The sequence below is a fragment of the Neopelma chrysocephalum genome, unplaced genomic scaffold (genome assembly GCF_003984885.1).
Source record: "Neopelma chrysocephalum unplaced genomic scaffold, ASM398488v2 Primary Assembly neopelma1_23, whole genome shotgun sequence".
Taxonomy (NCBI): domain Eukaryota; kingdom Metazoa; phylum Chordata; class Aves; order Passeriformes; family Pipridae; genus Neopelma; species Neopelma chrysocephalum.
Genome location: NW_020897691.1, coordinates 25,336,125 through 25,355,352, shown reverse-complemented (window position 1 = coordinate 25,355,352; position 19,228 = coordinate 25,336,125). Strand labels below are relative to the sequence as shown.

General features: G+C 36.7%; 1 protein-coding gene across 2 annotated transcripts in view; it reads right to left on the bottom strand.

Annotated features, from left to right (window-relative positions):
* Positions 1–1,252: 1,252 nt before the first annotated feature.
* Positions 1,253–19,228, bottom strand: part of MED23 (mediator complex subunit 23) — a 36,360-nt gene continuing 18,384 nt past the window's right edge. For both annotated transcript variants that reach the window (XM_027690914.1, XM_027690924.1), the window contains 17 exons: positions 18,959–19,104; positions 18,149–18,394; positions 17,828–17,970; positions 17,120–17,294; positions 15,629–15,792; positions 14,377–14,501; positions 13,695–13,900; positions 12,573–12,753; positions 10,893–11,063; positions 9,550–9,766; positions 8,512–8,748; positions 6,915–7,080; positions 5,877–5,949; positions 4,494–4,708; positions 3,841–3,961; positions 3,024–3,155; positions 1,253–2,363 (listed from right to left, as the gene is read on the bottom strand). In XM_027690914.1, the coding sequence (XP_027546715.1) occupies positions 2,190–2,363; positions 3,024–3,155; positions 3,841–3,961; positions 4,494–4,708; positions 5,877–5,949; positions 6,915–7,080; positions 8,512–8,748; positions 9,550–9,766; positions 10,893–11,063; positions 12,573–12,753; positions 13,695–13,900; positions 14,377–14,501; positions 15,629–15,792; positions 17,120–17,294; positions 17,828–17,970; positions 18,149–18,394; positions 18,959–19,104 (2,892 nt within the window). In that variant the 3' untranslated portion in view covers positions 1,253–2,189. The remainder of the gene's footprint in view (positions 2,364–3,023; positions 3,156–3,840; positions 3,962–4,493; positions 4,709–5,876; positions 5,950–6,914; positions 7,081–8,511; positions 8,749–9,549; positions 9,767–10,892; positions 11,064–12,572; positions 12,754–13,694; positions 13,901–14,376; positions 14,502–15,628; positions 15,793–17,119; positions 17,295–17,827; positions 17,971–18,148; positions 18,395–18,958; positions 19,105–19,228) is intronic.

Genomic DNA, 19,228 nt, shown 5'->3' with positions numbered 1-19,228 from the left:
ATCCACATGCTTATTGAACACTTCCAGAGATGATTCAACGTCTTCCCTAGGCAGTGTATTTCAATGCACAAACAACCCTTCAGTGAAGGAATTTTTCCTAGTATCAAATCTAAATCTCCTCTGGCCCAACTTGAGGCTACTTCCTCTTGTCCTTTCACTTGTTCCTTGGGAGAAGAGACTGACCCCCACCTGGGTACAACCTCCTTTCAGGTGGTGTAGAGAGCAATAAGGTCTACCCTGAGCCTCCTTTTCTCCAGGTTAAACAACTCCAGCTCTCTCAGCCTCTCCTCATAGGACTTGTGCTCCAGACTCTCCACCAGCTCCATTGCCCTTCTCTGGACACGTTTCAGCATGTCAATGTCTTCCTTGTAGTGAGGGGCCCAGAACTGAACACAGAATTCAAGGTGCAGCCTCACAAGTGCTGGCACACTACTGGCACACTAATATCCTAATATCCTACCGAGTACTGCTGGCCACTTCATTTTTGATACAAGCCAGGATGCCATTGGCCTTCTCAGCCACCTGGGCACACTGATGGCTCATGTTCAGCTGGCTGTTGACCAGCACCCCCAGGCCCTTTTCTGCAGAGCATCTTTCCAGCCACTCCTCCCCAAGCCTGTAGCACTTGCATGGGGTTGCTGTGACCCAAGTGCAGGACCCCACACTTGGCCTTATTGAACTCATACCACTGGCTTCAGACCATCAATCCAGTGTGTCCAGATCCTTCTGCAAAGCCTTCCTGCCCTCCAGAAGATCAACACTCCAACTCAACTTGGTGCTGTCAGCAAACTGACTGAGGGTGCCCTCGATCCGCTTGTCCAGATTAGTGATAAAGATACTATGCAGGACTGGCCTCAGCACTGAGCCTGGGAACACCACTTGTGACCAGCTGCCAGGATATAGCAAACATAGGCAAATGTGTTTTTCTGTCAGACTACAAATTCATTAAAGAGCACTCACAGTTCCGTTACTAAAATACACTTGGCAGAATTTAGGATCCAATTACAATACAAATGACAGCAGAAAAAAAAACTTCTACCCATTAAATCAACAGCTCCTTTTTGTAACTTAACTTTTCACAGAGAGATATAAATCAGACCTGAGCTTACCAATCTGGACTCTATTTGTAACAGGTTAAAACTGTTGTTAATGTACAGCTGATAGAGAACTTCGAACATGGAAGTATATTTGCTATGTCAATAATTTTTAAGGTAATAGGTATGGAAAATAAATACGCTTAAAAATACTAAAATGGAATTTTAAAGTGGTTTTTTTTAAAAATTTGTCCAAAAAGATGAGTATTTACAAAACATTGACCCTATCAATTCTATTATCAAAACCTGCTGAGCCCAGGACACATAAACCTTACAGTAGAATATTATACAAATCCAAAATACAGTAAGATCAATAAAATTCATCTGATTGACTTAATAAAAACTACACCCTCTCCCAAATAGGAAACATCAAATATGAACCAGTGCAGCTGGAACTGAATATGCATACTTCCAATAGATTCATTAGAGACAGCCTCTGGGCTGTAACCTAACAGTCTAGTAACTGACACTAGATCAAATCCATTGCTCGTGTGTTTAATGTAATCTATATGTACAAAATTTACAAATATTTTCAAAGGCTCATTCCTAATCTTTGTAAAGATGTCATAATTAACTCAATAAAATTGAGGCAATCTCTGTCTAGGAGTGTTTCTGTATAAGGGCTTAAGTTGTCTGCCCAAAAGACAAAAAGAATTTAAATTCTTCTGTTAGACTAAAAAATAGAAAATAAGGCAGAACTCAAATTTTAAAAGGCCATTTTTTACCAGGCTACACACACTGAGTATCCTTTCTTATTACAAGCAGAAAAAGGAAAAATCCGTATGACTCAATCTCGGATAGGGAGCAGGATATGGTAAACTCTTCAGAAGTCCATGTATTTGTTTGCAGAGAATCTTTACACTATGATTTCAGAGAAAGGGAACACAGACCTCATCTAGTGTCTAGCATAAATAGCTAAAAAGACTGACATGCACAGAGATAGGCAGTTTCATGATGCAAAAGAAATCAAAGTAGAAATCTGCACATGGTTCTCTTTCCTTTTATAAAGCACATAAGATTTCATATCAGATGATGTTTCACCTTGGTCAGTAACAGAAGGAAGCCTTCACATCAAGGTCAGCCAAACACTTCATTTCACTGGGTCACTGGCAAAGCAACATTGACAGGCACTTGGCTGGGCTGTTGTGCTGGTGACCCATTACTGAGAGGTTGTTGTGCAACAGCAGCTGATTCCATTTTGCTGATGTGTGTTATGAAGCGTAACCGAAGTTTCAAAGCTGGTCTTAAATTACAAATTATTTTCTCAACCTGTTAAAAAAAAAAAAAAGCATTTGGTAAAAAACAGGAGTATTTTTATGTGTCACTACTGTACACAAACATCACATCAGCACAACAAAAAATGGAAAAATATATAGTAAATAGAGTTATTTACATTAATATTTTATTAATCATGCTAGCTTTTGGACCTCTTATGACAACTAAACTTAAAAAAACCCTCCCTGCTGTAACACTTATACACCAAAGCTCTGTAAAACAAGTCACACAATTGATTTTTTTCCTGAATGTGGATGTGGATGCAGTCTTGCTTTTGTAACATGTGAAGATACATTAATTAATCAGAAATTACGTAAAAACTTAAAAGATATAGAATGAAATGAGGAAAAGTTATGAAACATCCAATAGCTTTATTTCTAGCGATTGTTTTAATAATAGTATTTAAAGCACCCTAAGGCTGTATTTTAAATTTTGGACAACATAAATTAATCTTGGAATCTGAGATACCTAGTCTACTGCATCTGAAGCTTTTAAGTTAGTAGAAGTGCACCAGCTTCCTAATTTGTATATAGAGATCTAGTCAACTGCTAAGCAATTTGTTGTACTGCTACCTATGAAAACAATTTATAAAAAGGTTAAGTTACTAGATGGGAAGAAAGATTAATAATGTATCAATATCTACTGCTTACTTACTTGGTCTTTCACACTATCACCTGTAAACATATACTTCATATGATACAAAAAATCACATATAGGATCCATGTAGTTCAGGTGGGAGCTGTACCGATCTGCATTCAGGAGCATTTCATAAAACGCCACTCCAATCTGTTTCCACGGACACAAAGAGCAGCCCAAATGAAAATGATTTTTAAAATGAAATACAGTTAAACAGTATAATAAATATGTACTGCTTTTCAGGTATCTACAATTCCTATCAATTCATTTTCTTACAAGGACAAATGGGCAGGTCTAAGTCATCCCATTATGCTTAACTAAATGATTCCCAAGTTAAGCTTTTCTTTCTAGAAAGGTGTCTGCAATATGACATTTTTCAGGTCATCTGCCTACTTGCCAGCTCTCTTTTCTCCTCCCCTACCCTTATTCACACTGGCATGAATGTAAGAAACAGCTTATGTTCCTCCATCCTCACAACTCAGCTCTTGCACACTTCCTTCCAATGCACAGGGCTTTTAAAACAGGCAGTAAGTCTGATGCATATTTTGCATGCAGTTTGAGAGCCAAAGAAAGCACGTATTGCTTGATATTTTTTGGGCTGTATTTCTTTTCTTGTTAAAAAAAAAGTTCTAGGTGTTTTATCCAATAAGATTTCAGTTAACTGGGTAGGCTGAATACCAACTCAGCAATTCAGATCCTTGCAATTACTGTTTAATTCATTAAGAATTTAACTGCAAATATTTATTAAAGATTTTGACCATATTCTGCTTCGTAATATAATTGCAAAGCTAAAATAATACGTACCATATAAAGCAAACCACAAGCTACTCTTTACCTCTATCATGCATCGTGTCCTCTCCTGCTGGAACCGTTGCAGAAAAGGACCAACAAGGTGGTAAACGTAGAGCAACTGGAACTCTGTTTTCACTATGGGTATCAATGATTCTGTGAGGAACCTGCAGTATGTCAAGATATTTACTACTTCAACTTTTGCTTATTTTGGGTTTTTTCTTCCTTCCCCTGCCCTAAATTCTAGCCAAAACATCACATTCTCTCTCACAGATTTAGGCCTTTATTTTAGAAAAAACAGTGTAACTGTACAAATATTAGTTACTTCAAACATTAGTTATTTCAGGGATGCTCTAGAATTAAGAATAACATTTACTGTTACAGTTGATGCTTTGGGAATATGCTACAATTAATACTTTAAGAAAAATTCAAATTAATAAAAACATAAAAGCTAATCAAGATAAAAAAGGCTCATTAAAGGCAGTCACACTTTATATGATAGCCCTGAAGCCCACAGACAACAGGAGTTATGTCAGTGGAAGAGGGAGCTGGAAAAAACTTGTGACCCATCTGGAGAGTTTCAGAGCTCTCCTGCACATATTTATCTGCTGGTGTAAGTGCTATTAGATAAAGCTTTGTCATCTACAATATGTATGGAATTCAAAAGACAAATTATTGATCAAATATCATTACACCTACTTAGGAATGAGAGACAGCTGTCCAATGCTAGAATGATGCCAGACAGCATGTGCCAAAGCCAAAGTGTAGCTACAGCTCATCTCAGAATAAGACTGGTGACATGCTGTGAAGTCAAACAGCTGGAATGGGTAACCAACCCACTCTGTCTCTGATGTCAAGCTGGGACTGTTGATAACATTCACAATGCAATCATGGAGAACAATCCAGTATGGCTCCTGGGGGAAAAAAAAACCACAAAACAAAACAACAAAAAAAACCCCAAACAAAACAAAAAACACACACACAAAAAAAACCCACACAAAAAAAACAAACAACCCAAACGAAAAAGTCAGAATTGCTTCTAAAAAGAACACCATGAACACTATCTAAGATAATGTTTCCTCAGCTCTTTCTACTATTATTGCATTTCTAAAATGTATATATATATAAATGTTATAAACAACATGGTAGTTTATAACCACATCTGACAAAGATGAAAATTGAAGCAGTACAGTACAGAAAACATCTGTGTTAGCAGGTATGGCACATTCAAGAGTGTGGCATAATCAAGACACATCTAATGAATTTAATTGTTTAATCAGCTATTATAAAGGTCTCCAAAAGAAGCAAAGGAGAGGCAAAAAACCTTAATGGAAGCGGACTGAGAATTTTCTAGTCTTCTGAGTGCAGGCACAAACAGACCAAAAAAACAATATGGAAACAGGAATAACAAAAGGCAAAGACTATAGATGAAGATGCAAGGAGAGGGAACAGGAATAATAATAATAAAAAAATTATAAAAATAATAAGGATTAAATCCATGTTGGCTTCTTTCCAAGAAGAAGAACCATTTTATTGTGGAAGAGAAGTCACAAGGAAAGGATAGTTGTGGCACATATAAGCAACAGGTACACAAGATCGTGCAGTCTTGGTCAGGTATCAAGAGTCATGATATACAAAAGATCAAAGTTCCTAATGATACACAAACTACAGTACTGCACGTTTCCTTTTGCAATCTTAGGCACATCTCATTTACATGGTTTAAGAACTACAGGATATGAAAATGCAGGTATTAATAAAAAAATAGCTTGGCATCAGAACCCTTACAGATTTTCTTATTACATTGCTCCAGTTCTCAATACTACACACATGGCATTTAGCTATGTATTTAAATAGAAGTGATTTACTTCTTTTCATCCTAGCCCCAAAATTCAACAGAAAAAAAAAAGGTCAATTTTTCCATGCTGAAGGAGTAGATGTTTCTCAAACACACGCACAGCGTTCTGACTAGCTCTTTGTGGAATCTACAGATGTTGGCTATAAGTTTTTACAACATATTCTAGAAAGATGATAAACCTTTCATGGAAGATATTTTTTATTTTAAAATACAACATATTGACTCACTGGTAAGGCTGTGATAATTAGTCCAATTGCATTCATCCAAGCTGTGATGTTCTCTCTTGGTACCAGGGGCTGACTAGAGATAAAGAAAAAAGAAAATGAAAGCTCTAAAAATACACAATTGCAATTTGTGCTTCTCGTGCATCTAAAGGCAAAGAGTAGTTCTCTAGTTGAGAGAGCTATAAAAACACAAACAGGTATTTAGAAAAGCCAGAAGATGATATAAATGCTACTGTGATGTTGTGTGCAAAACTTTGTTTGGGCACGTTTTGCAATAGTAGCAGGTTTCCTTCAAGGCCTACAATCCTTCTTCCTTAAGCTTTAGTGCTTAAGGTTTGTTTGTCCCTTTATTGACTCCTTCCCTCCACGTGTCCCAAACAGAGCTAACAATAAAATATTACTAAGCTGAATGATGCTAAATCCCAATCATTTCAGTTTGTCATTGCTCAAAGGTGTCAACTGAATGACTACAAGAATACTAGGTCCTTTCTTTCACTGCAGTATTTTTCACAGTGGTTGAGCAAGAAACAGAGCTATGGGTCAAGTTTAACGCATCATGGCAAAAGATTAGCCTTGGCACACCACTGTTACAAAGTACCTCTCATTTACATTAGCATCTGGAGGATTCGGAGTTCTGCCAATGCTTCTTGCCCCTTTCTTTGCACTCAAAGATAGTGTGATGTTAACTGATGAAATGTCCTCCTTTCAGCATAGCTGAAAGAACAACACACTTTTTCCAGTCTCTGCTTCTGAACCCAAAGGATAAGACCTTCACCTGTGTGAGGTCTTCCCTCTAACTTTTATGGGCATCATGCCAAGTCAACTGTTTCTGAAGCACACACAATCCACTACAGCAATCTAACATGTGATTTTTCTGCTTGACCCCTGTAGCCTTGTTTGTCATCCAAAAATGCTTTATACATATAAAACTTAACCTATGTACACTTAATTAACAATTAAAAAAAAATTAGTATCATGGACTACCATGGCAATCTCTAATTATGATATATTGCAGGAAACTATTTCAGAGAGCCAACATACCTCTTCAGCACAACATTCAGTAGAGCATTGCCCACCTCCTTCCCTGGAACAGCCAGAGCCATAAGCTCAACACAGGTAACGTGCAGAGCATGGGCAGCTGGGTTAGGAAACTCATTGAATCTCCAGTCACAATTTGGAAATGGACCAGGTGATTTGCCTGCCATAGGTGACAATGATTAAGGAAAAAAAACCTACCCCAACACAGACTAGTATAAGAAGCACACTGATTAAAAAAAACAGAAAACCAAACCAATGCATATACCACATACTAAATTGAATTGAAGGTTACTGAAAACAAGTACAACAACCGCACTTCATAAAAAATAAGACATATAGAACAAAAGTATCAATATAAGATACTGATACTAAACCACTGAAGGACTGCATGAATACATAATAATAATGGCCCATCTTCGCGAACGAAGATTTGGGGAAAGGTCTTTTACCTTTCCAGCCTGCGCAATGGATTTTTTAGGTGAGACGCAGCCTGCGCTGAACTGAGCCCACCCTTTAATCCTAAGGTTCATCTGCCGGGGCCAAGCAAGCTTGGACAATGGCAGTGAGGTCCTCAGGACGTAGGTTTGTTTAGAGTGTCCTTCTCATAGATGGATGGCCACACAGGGCTAACGACCTCCATCAGGCCAGGAGACCGCGATTTGAACCCGTGGTCGCAGCAGTGAAAGTCCTGCACGCTAGCTATAAATATATTACACACACAAGGCCATGCAAAGGATAAAGTTCCCCAATTAAGAGGTGGAAAAAAACAACACCAACCACCTCATTCACTCTCTGTTTCCAAGATGAAAAAATGAAAGTAACAGGGATTTTCTATTCTGCATAATCAGAAACTATTAATTTGCCTCTCTGTAAGATCCTCTATCAGACTTCTAGGGTGACACTTTATGTAAAAGGACCACCTTCTTATATCTGAAAATATTCCACTTTCCCAAACAAGACTAACTTACTTGAACTCTAGTTTGCCAGCTATTCCCACAGAACTTAAAATCAGCTCTAGTCATAATGACAAAAATTAATAACAGGCAGCAATTAAGAAAATGTAGGTTTGTGTTAAAAAACAGATTCTCAGCAGTCTTTAACAGCACATATATCAAGCTTCACCTAGACACAGCTAGTTATATACCATCTTACATGTGTCACTGCTTCCAAGATTTCATTCTTAGTAATACTGATAATGGCATTGGAAAACAGCAAGCTCATTTTAGGCAATTTTTTTAAATACTTATGCTTTGCATCAAGGTTATTTTTTTGTGGCAATTAGAATTCAATTCAAAATGCATAAACATCAGTAATTGTATTTCCATGTGATGTTTTAAACAGCGAAATATTTATATAGCTGTACTGTACTTTGTTTTCCCCATATCTTTCAAGATGTTTACGAGGGCAACACAGTCCCTGTGTAGAATAACAAAGTACATGGAAGTAATCTAATATGAATTTAGACTGATATATGCAGCTAAATAATGACTCCAAGCTTTATTTCACATCTGAACAGAGAGGAATTGAACTTTATATTTTGATGAAATGAAGCTACAAAAAATTGTCATAGCTGACTTAATGCAAACTTTCAGAAGGATATTGTCTACCAGTCTTCCAATGAGCTTGCAATAGTAAGTGTCATCAGGAACCCATGGATTTTCTTCTCGGGGATTCATAGCACATTTGAGGTAAGTATCACTTAGGCACCAGCCCAGTGGGCGATTATCTTTGAGAGAGCCAATTATGGCATGAACAAGTTTTCTCTTGAGGTTTGTGCGCTCTCTGAGATGCCCCTCATAATAGTGAAGAGTGTTGTACAGGTAAGTCACTGGTCGGTCTGCCAAGAAGAAAAGGAAAACAGCAAAAACCAGAAATAATTTCTAGCATCACTCTATGTATATGGTGGCAAACATAAAACTAAAACCAAGAGCTATACAAGACTAAGTTGTATGTATTTAAGAGCAGCACATAAGGAATTGATTCACGTTCTTTATTTCAATATACTCTAAAAAACCGACCTTCCTTTGTCTTGTACATACTTTAATGTGTTTGCAGAACAAAAGAAATGGAACAAAAAAGGTCAGTATTACTAACAGTTCACATCTTAATGATAATATTAATATATTTGTAAACAAACCAACTAAATCATCTCTTCATATAAAATAGGAAGGATTCAGGCATGAAGTCGCAGTAAAGAATGAACATTGTAAATTGTCTGAGCATAACATAGGAACAACATCTATAAAAAAGACCTTATTATAACAGTGTAGTTATTAAAGCATTAAAAAATCAGGTAAAGTTATTTGAATCTTAGGTAAGGATAGAGAGGAACTGCTTTTCAATTGTTTCGGTTTGTTAGGACATTAGTCCAAGTACTTACTGCTAGAATGGAATGAAAGGGAAAGGTGTGAAGGAAGCATGAATTAGCAAGAGATACCTGATTTAAAGCAACTGTTAGTAAGCTGAAATTCACTAAACAGGGAATATACCTCTCTGTGTAAATGTACACAGGGTTTACAGAATATGAAAGGACTAAAACACTGCTGTGCTAGTACATGAAAATTATGAGTGAAGGAGATGAAGGAGAATAGAATGACTGCAACAAGAATATATCTGTGTGTATTCATGGATAACTTACCATGGAATTTGTATAAACCTCCCAGATGATCCAATAAAGTTTCTAGTGATTTAGACACTGGAAGCAATTCCAGAAATCTATGAATTACAATATCAAACACTGGCAGAAAGCGCAGGCATACATTTCCAAAATAAATTGGTAAGTACTGGGGCTGGATCTGTACTGGTGGATTGACTTGCTCTGCCAAGCCCTCGAAATAAAGTTTTTCAGGATATTTCTGGAGGGAAAGAAATCCAACAAAATCTAAATCTCTTTCCCTAGAAGCAACGGATTAAACATTCAGCATCTACATTGCTTTAAAAAAGACATTTCATAATCCTCTTCTTATCACATTTGAATTCAATGAGATGATTTCACTGTAAAGCTTACTGAAGAAAATTCAACTCTGACTGAAATCAGTTATTAGACTAGTAGATAACAACTTAAAAAAAAAAACAATGCAAAACAAAATTTCACCACCACTCAGAATGGGCATAAGAGAACACTAAGCATCTCAAGACAAAACTGGAAGCAGCCAGCACTTAACTGTCCTTTGTCAAGTACTTCAAGAGAAAACCTAAGGGAAATCAGCACTACTGAAATTTTCTGCATCATATACTGAATTAGAACACTACAAATAATATGCATGGAATAATTTTCCTGGGAATGAGCTGGAATGTACACAAATAACAGATGGGTACTACTGAGCTTATGACATTTTACCTTTTAAAACACTGTATTGCTAAGGCAGAGGGCTAATACAGACCAAATAGCTTCTGGAGCAGAACTAGATGGCAAGTGTTAAGTTACATGAGAGTTTGCTTGTATCTGTTCCATCTCAGTATTCATTTCTTTTTTGACAGAACAGTCCATTGGTACATCCTTTTCTAGCCAGCAAAGCCAATACAGTTATAGTGGCATTAAAATCTCAGCAATTCTCTTCCCTAACATATCAGGCTATCATGTTCTTGCCACACAAAAGATGGAAGAAGCTTTAATAATTAGAAGAAAACATAGGTTTAACTATTGGTATAGTTATGAAACACCAGAAAGAAATACCTTCTCCCTGATGCATAAAAACTCTGTTCTAAATGAATTTCAGTAAAACTAAGATTTTAAAATCATTTGAGTTAGATGAGCAAGAATGAACTTCCAACCGATTCTTAAGCTGCTTCTTTCTTTGAATATTACTGTTTTATAATTTTAAAGTTATTACATATAGTGATTTATTATTTTCACACAAGCCTAAACAAATTACAGCTTACTAGGTAACTCCAAAAACTGATCAAGCTGACCTGTAAGTGATGGCTGATCTCACCTCCACAGAAAGTATTACAACAAAAGAATGCTATTAACTTGGATACCTTGTGGTAACTCATGTGCTTTGTATGCCAGTCATTCTGCAGCCAGTGTTCTGGAGAATTCTCCTTCACAAAGTCACTCACTCTGTTTCTGAAATCATTAGGCTTCAATAAGAGTAATTGAATTATGAAGTAACAGACTTGAGCTTCATTTCCTTCATGACTACGCATAGCCTGAAACAAAATGGATCAGATAATATGAAATTACAGTTGACACTGCTGTCTGCTTTATAGCCCCTAAACATTGCAGTCACATTTCCTAGCCACAGTAGGTACATCCACACACAAATTCACACTGAGCATATGGTCTTTCAACTCTATTTTTCAATAGGTTTAATCCTCATCCCACTCTTTATTCCACAGGTAGAAAGTCTTAAAACTCCCTAGTGATAGCACTTTCTCTAACAATCCTAGCTCTCTTTTTCTCTTATTGAAACTAACCCATTAATGATAATGAAGTTGAGATTGCTTCAAACTTTTGGCCACTCTGATATGTTTGGACTTCAGTTTGAAAACCAAACTAGAATTCAAACAAACAGTTTTACATTAAGATGAGGTTTTAAATTGTACATAAAGCATTATTACCGAATGAAAATCTAGTTCTCTCTGGGCAAATACTGCTTTATCTTTAGGATAACATGAATAAATAGAGAACATAATTTCTCCCTTATGATGAAACAGGCTGAATTCTAAGCAAAGAAAGCATATACTAATGGCTACAAGATTTTCCATTCGTTTCTTAATCATGGCATGCCATATCCCTTCTATCTTTCTTCAAAAATCACAGGACCATAGAATCATTTAGGGTGGAAAAGACCTTTAAGATCGAGTCCAACCATTAACCCAGCACTGCCAAGCCCACCACTAAACCATCAGTGCCACATCTACAAGCCTTTTAAATACCTCCAGGGATGGTGACTCAACCACATCCCTAGGCAGCCTATTCCAATGTTTGACAGCCCTTTCAGTGGACATATTTTTTCTAATATCCAATCTAAACCTCTCCTAGCACAACTTGATGCTGTTTCATCTTGTCCTATTGCTTGTCACTTGCAAGAAGACACCGCCCCCTGCCTGGCTACAATCTCCTTTCAGGTGGTTGTAGAGAGCAATAAGGTCCCTTTTCTCCAGGCTAAACAGCCCCAGCTCCCTCAGCTGCTCCTCATAAGACATGTGCTCCAGTCCCTTCATCACCTCCATTGCCCTTCTCTGGACTTGCTCCAGCACCTCAGTGTCTGTCTTGTAGTGAGTGGCTCAGAACTGCCTGTAGCACTGCATGGGGTTGTTGTGACCCAAGAGCAGGACCTGGCACTTTGCCTTGCTGAAACCTCAGACAACTGGCCTCAGCCCATTGATCCAGCCTGTCCAGACCCCGCTGCAGAGCCTAAATAACTGCATAGCTCTGAGGTCAGAGACCCAAAGCACTAATCACGGCACTTAGTAATACTAGTTCAATGGTTGCCACTAAATAACCAAGAAATGCTTTTCCTGAAGGCTCAGAGAACTACGAGACTTGGAATTTTACACTGCTTAAAGAAGTAATCTATTATTTTACTTGATTATTGGTTTAGCAACTAGTATTTAAGACCAATGCATTTTTAAAAAGATTGCTCCTATGAAAGTGAGTCAGAAAGCAGGCTCTGCATGAAGAACTGTCATCTTATCTTCTGAAGCAATACTTACCAAACACAGTATCAACCTATCCAGCGTTACAATATTGTATTTCCACACCATGTCATTGAGAATCTCAATGCATTTATTGAGCTGCTGGCCTCCTGCAGAGGTAGAGAATTCATATACCAAGAAATCTGCAAATGTTCTGACATGTGCCACCAGAGCTCTGGCCCCAATTCTTTCTAACACTCTAGCAGGGAAGACAAAGAAAGAAAAAAAAAAAGGGCAAAAAGAAGTTGTTACAGTTATTAATATATTTTTAACTGGTCTACTTGATATGCGTTAGTGGGTTTTAACACAATTGTCTTATTAAAAAAAAAAGACAAAACTCCCTCCCTTTACTAAATTAATTGAAGAAGACCCCAAAGCAAAGCAAAAAAAAAACCCAAACAAAACCTTAGAGCAACAGAATTCCAAAGTCTGAATACTAATCAGGAGAAATGCTTCAAGTTCACCAATTTCATCTGCAGTATTCTGCCCAGAACCCATGCTTTACTTATGCAATTTTAGTTATACACCTCTTAGGACAATCTTCTGCAACAAAACTTCATTTTTCCACGGTATGCACTTTAATACAGCCATAGCATTATGACGCTATTTCCTCATTGCACTGAAGAGTAAGGTATGATATCATAAACACTGTTTCGACAGACCTAACAAGGACTGAAAAGAAATAAATATCCTTTTCACAACTGGAACTGATGCTGTTACTACCAAGAACAATTAAAAAATCATAGGATTACTACTTCCATAATGAATTTTCATCTTAATCTAACTTTTTTTTTTTAAAAAAATATTTGGCCTTTATCCACGCATAAATTATAAATAAATGTGTTATATTTTGTTTACTACTTAAGATTGTGTGAAACACTGCTATTACAAGTAAACTGATTAATTCAAACACCTCATATCCTTGTTTCTCACCAGGAAAATTATGCATTGCAGACCAATCTTAAACACTGCACAATTATTATGGTATGTTGGCTAGTACCTAGCTCCACTCTCTTTTTTCATGCTCTGCATGCTCTGAATTAATTTAAAAAAATCAAGCTGTTATTGCAGAAGGCCTATGTCCTCAGAACTGGGAATGTTGCTGTAATAAATTTGAAACAGCATGTCATTTAAGCTCACCTGAAGCCAATTTGATTAATGTGATCAGTGTCTAACAGCATCTTCCATAGGAGGCAAAGAAAAAGTGGGGATGAACCTTGAGCAGAAAAGTGTGTGATTATGTCATTTTCATTGGTCATAGACTTCCACTTTCGGTATTCTTCTTCCACATTCTTCTTCAGGTTAAAACGGCTTTCCTGAGGTACATTATTCTGCTTGAAGAACACCTGAAAAAAGCAGGCTTTGCTGTGACTGACAGCCTACAGCACAACATTTGAACAGGCAAACTTTAAGAGTTACTTTCTTTCGAGTTCTTACTTCCTTTTACAATACAACCTACTAGGCAGGGTTGTAATTTCACTGTGACATAACAGTGACTGTTTCATCACTAACATGACAAACTGCCACAGAAAAAAAGGCTTCTCCAACTTTTCATTTTATTTTTTTAATTTTTAAAACATCTGATTTGCCTTGCACCAGAAGTATCAGTTGACCAAACTTAGCCTAAGAATACTCCAGGGGAAGCTAATGCATTTCTGAAGAAATAGCAATGCCACAATCATGCTGCATTCTTCAGGGATTTGAGATTAATGCAGTCTAGACAGGGGAAGAATCCCACCAACTCACAAATGGCAAAGGATGTTGTTAAGAGGGTAAATTCACTGTGTTTCCAGTTGTAAAATCATCAGTTTTAAACTATTACCTGCAGAGGAGCTGGAAAACAGCTTAGTGTATGTGATGCCCAGTTATGTGGAGTAAAACTCATGATAGTCTGCAGTATGTCCTTGCACCAAGTTCCCTGAATTGAATCAGAACCTGTGAAAAAATCTAGAAAATGGATCGATGATATTACAATTTCACAGAAAAAACATTTCTTATTGGTATTCCTTTTGTCATCATATGCATCAAGGCTTTGCTAGTTCAACTCAGTTTCCATTTTGTCCAACTTCTCCCAGCTCTTTTCTTTGACTCTTATTTACTCTACAGAACTGCCTGGATATTACCTTTCTTATGCTATTAACAATAAGAAAATTATTTTTAGGTTTTGAGCTAGAAATAAAGCAATCATGATTTTAACATTTTATATTTAATTTCCTGTAAGGGCAGTAAGATAAGTTTCTGCTGATTAACTGATCATATTTTTTTAAAAAATCCTGAGGAAGATAATGATGATTAAGTTGCCAGATGAGATTTTATATTGCTTTAAAAAGGCTTCTCAGAAGCACCTGTACCAATTAAGTAGAAATAAAACAGAAGCCTCATTCCTCCAACCCTTGTGTTGATTTCATTAAAGGCTCAGAAATGGTTAAAAAAAAACAAACAAAAAACCCCACAAAGAAGTTCTTTCCCTTTCAAATCACCTCTACCAGTCTTTGTGAATCAGTTGTTCTAACTCTCCAGCAACACTCTAGACTAGAATCATAAAAAAGGAGAGAAAACATACCCGTCAAAGCTAACAAAAACCTGATCCATGTCATTGCACATTGTTAAAACATTAAAACACACCACAGAAGCTTCCCCTTCTCCCTTCCCCAAGAAAGGAGACCCAAAACACACACTACTTTTTCTTAAATGTAAGCTGTAGAGGCTCCCACATGAGCAGCATAGTTGCTGTGAATATTCCATGTTTTTTTTTCTCTAAATGGCATGTTCAGTAATCAATCCAAGCATTTAAATTTAAAATAATGAAGTTAAAAATAAGTCAGTAAAAAAAACCCAAACCCTAGTCATATGGTACCTCTGTGTAAACTTTTAAACAATGTCTGATTTCACTATGGCTTTAATAACAGCTTCCTGCCTAAATAAAAGTAGCTAGAAGTTAAGATTACACTTCTTTCAAAACCAGAAGTGCATGGAATATGTTTTATGACTAGATCATTTCCACGATATTCTATTGAATAGTATTTTAGAGAAATGGCTTGACCACAGCTTTCACTTGGATGTACTGCTATTACCTGTCACATGTGTTGCCCTTGCTAGAGTTAAGATCAAAGCCCTGTTGAGTTCTTCTGATTCTCCTGAAAGAACTGATTTGGGATCACTGAGGAACCGTGTGAACTGTGGTTGGACTTCCGAGCTGCCCAAAGCTGTGATTAGCCTTAGAGCAGTACTCTCAACACTGAAAGAAGGAAACAGTCCAGTTAGCAAATAATGTTTATACTACTGCTTCAAAGGTTCCAAAACCACCTATTTTTCCTCCATTTTCTGCTTCAAATAATATAAACCCAAAAAGATTTGTTTTGAAAATTACATTCTTAATCGTTTTGAAAAGTTTGCTTTTTCTACTGTTTAATAAATTTGTTACCAACTATTTCAGTACTTTATTTTTAAATAAAGCACTCAAAAGTAGATTTAGTGAAAATTCCAGCTGCAGAGCCCCTGAAAAAGAGCCTGAAGTCTCTCCAATTTAGAGCCCCCTCATTGTTACCTTTTGCACATCTTCATCTAAAGAAGGGTACACAGATGAATCAATATACGCAAAGCCAGAATAAAAAGGCATGAATAATGCATAGGAAGCTTCAAAGCTAACTACCACCTTGAAGCAGACAGCACTAAATAGTCCTTATTAAAGAAATGAGGAAGGTGAGGAAGTACAGCTTTTGATTAAAAGTACTTTTATTTCCAGTGCTTTAGATGGAAGCACTTTTCACACCAGGTAGTTTGAAGTAATTGAAAAGACTTTTATAACATTGTGTCTTTGAAATATCAAAGCCATAGATAAGTTTATTCCATTCTAGTTGCATGCAGTGCTTATTAAAAGTGACTAACATCTGTATTTCAGACTAAGATGACCAAACAAGAGTGAGGTGAATAAAGAGACCAAGACCTTGAAGGAGAAACTTGTTTTAATTTGTTTTCTTTATGCTTGATAAAGGATACGCAACTGGGCAATTTGAATTCGGACTAAGAAACTGAGAATCCTGGTCCAGTGGAAGGTGTCTCTGCCCATGGCAGAACAATTGGAACTAGATAATCTTTAAAGGTCCCTTCCAACCCAAACCATTCTATGACTCTATGAATTCACTGTGTAATTAAGATTTTCTGGATATGAACTGATAATAATGAAGTTGCTCTGTCTCACATACTCTTACAAGATTTATTGTACTCTGAGAGTGAATGGACACTATTTTCTACAACTTTTCTACAACAAACCCCAGATTCTACATAGAAACTGAATCTCATACTCTTCAGCTTTGTTAACAGTAAGTTAAACTTAAAGTTTTTCCCTGGAATTATCTCCATAACCACTCTAGAGCTTCTCTAACCAGCTTTTCCATCTTTTGTGTATTTAAATTAGCCATTGTTTTATGCATTGTTTACACTGATATAAGACACACTTTGATGGAAGTACTCATGTCCCATTTAAGCACAGTTCTCACGCAGCTTTCAATATATCATAAAGAAGGAATCCGGGATTATGGCTAAATATGGCAAACGTCACTCACCACAGATGAAGCTGGTTCTGATTAGTCTGCGGCACAGCAGCCAAGGAATGAAGATGGCTGAGGAGCTGGACTCTGTAATGAGGCTGGATGTGATGCATCCGATAGCTGAACATTTCTAGCAGAGTATGCAAAATTCCCCATGCGTGAGATTTGAACACTGTTGGCAGGAGCTGACCTTATGAAAAAAAGTTTGTTAAGTAAGTTTTAGAATTGATCACACTTTGAAAGAGAACTACAGAGTACACTGGTGTTATTAGGCTGCAAGTTGGATATTTGATTTGAAAAATGTACTACCTCCAAAGAGCGTGTGTGCAAGTGCTGTCTGAAGATGCTGTAAATGTATAGAGCTTAACAATTTTTTGAATTAACATATACAGCAGACATGCAAATTATTTTAATGAGGGCGATTAAGTATTCTGTGTATCTAATTAAGTAACTTTGCTTACAATTTTCCATTAAGCATGTTTTTGCACAATGCAGCTAAACTAGGAAGGTCTTGACCATACAAGAGATGGCATAAATGGACAGCAGCACATTCATCTGAAATTTACTGCAGCATTAGGACAACTTTTACAATTTCTTTTATATTAAAATAATTTATATATGCTGCATCATTATATTTTCAGTTTTACTATGGTCTCTAGTTGCCATTAAAAGAAAATACTATTTAACAAAAGGAAGGGGGAAAAAAAAGGTTTTCTTTCTTACTGATAAAGCCTTTGATGCCCAAGGATTCTATTTCCATATAAACCAAAAGGCGACTATAGGTTTCCACAAGAGCAGGAGCCAAGGCCACACTAGATTTTGCATGGGCCAACTTAATCACCCTTGTAGCTATGCTATGAATTAGACTGAGGAAAGAGAGAAAGTGTTTTTCAGTCAAAAACATGGACTTGAAATTTAAGAAATTTATTAACTAATTAACAGATCTATACACAACATGTTCAGGCACAGGAAATCTTTCTCACGATAATTAGCTACAAATAGATTTAGGGGTTTAAAAAAAAAAAAGCTATCTGCATACTGTACCTCATTTTGGCATGAACTGTGAGTGAATCCAAGAGGTTCATTGGCAATGGGGTAATAGACCCTGATGCCGTACAATTAGTCCCTGGAAGAGGTGTTCTCATGTTGCCATTTCCATAAATAGTCTCTACTAGTACACCCATTGGCAAAGTGAAACACTCTGAATTGGTTGAATAAGCATTGCACAACAAGGCAATTTTGTAGTCATTCATCTGTAAACTTTTATTCCTTAAACTCTGTTGCAAAAACCTGAGTGCCGAAGAGATTAAACATTAGGCAGAAAGAATGCACAGACATTCCAGAAATACCACCACAATAACCTCAGTCAAAAAATCCATTATAAAATAGTAGAAAAAAATCAAAAGAGTTGTTAATTGCACTACATCAAAACAACTACAACTTATGCCACAGTTTCATTCTGTTACGATTTTTCTATATTAAACACCTCAGCAGACAAATACACTTTAAAAAGCACCTTTAAAGACGAAAACTTAACCCAATGTACTGCTTATCCACACTTTCCAAACCACAGCATAACAAAACCAGTCAATTTACTTTCAGATTCTCCATTAGCAATAAAGACTTATTATTCTGCAATAAAATATATCATTTCCATTAGCTGGATGACAGCATTTCCCTTTTTATGAAATATTTTGAGTTTGAACTTTGTCTTTTTGAATGGCTTTGAACTCATTCCTTTGATAACCTTTATACAGCATCCCATCACACAATACATTCCGAATACAGACTTGGAACTTCCTATTTCATTATATCTAGGCACAAATCAAAACATAACAAAAACCCCGCACTCACTCATGGTGAAGTTTGAGAGAATGAGGAATGGGAATCTGTAACTTGGAGTTGTCACTATGGGCCTTCCGATTCAAATGAATCCAAATGCAGGTCATTGCAAAAGCATGAGTTGACTGGGGTTTGTTAATATCAGGTACAGGAATACACTAAAGAAAGAACACATGAATGTGACAAATCACATGGATTAATGTGCAGAAAACCGACTTAGACAGACAGTATTCACAAGGTCACGTTCTTCTTTTTTTTCTGACCTGCAGCACCATAAGGAAC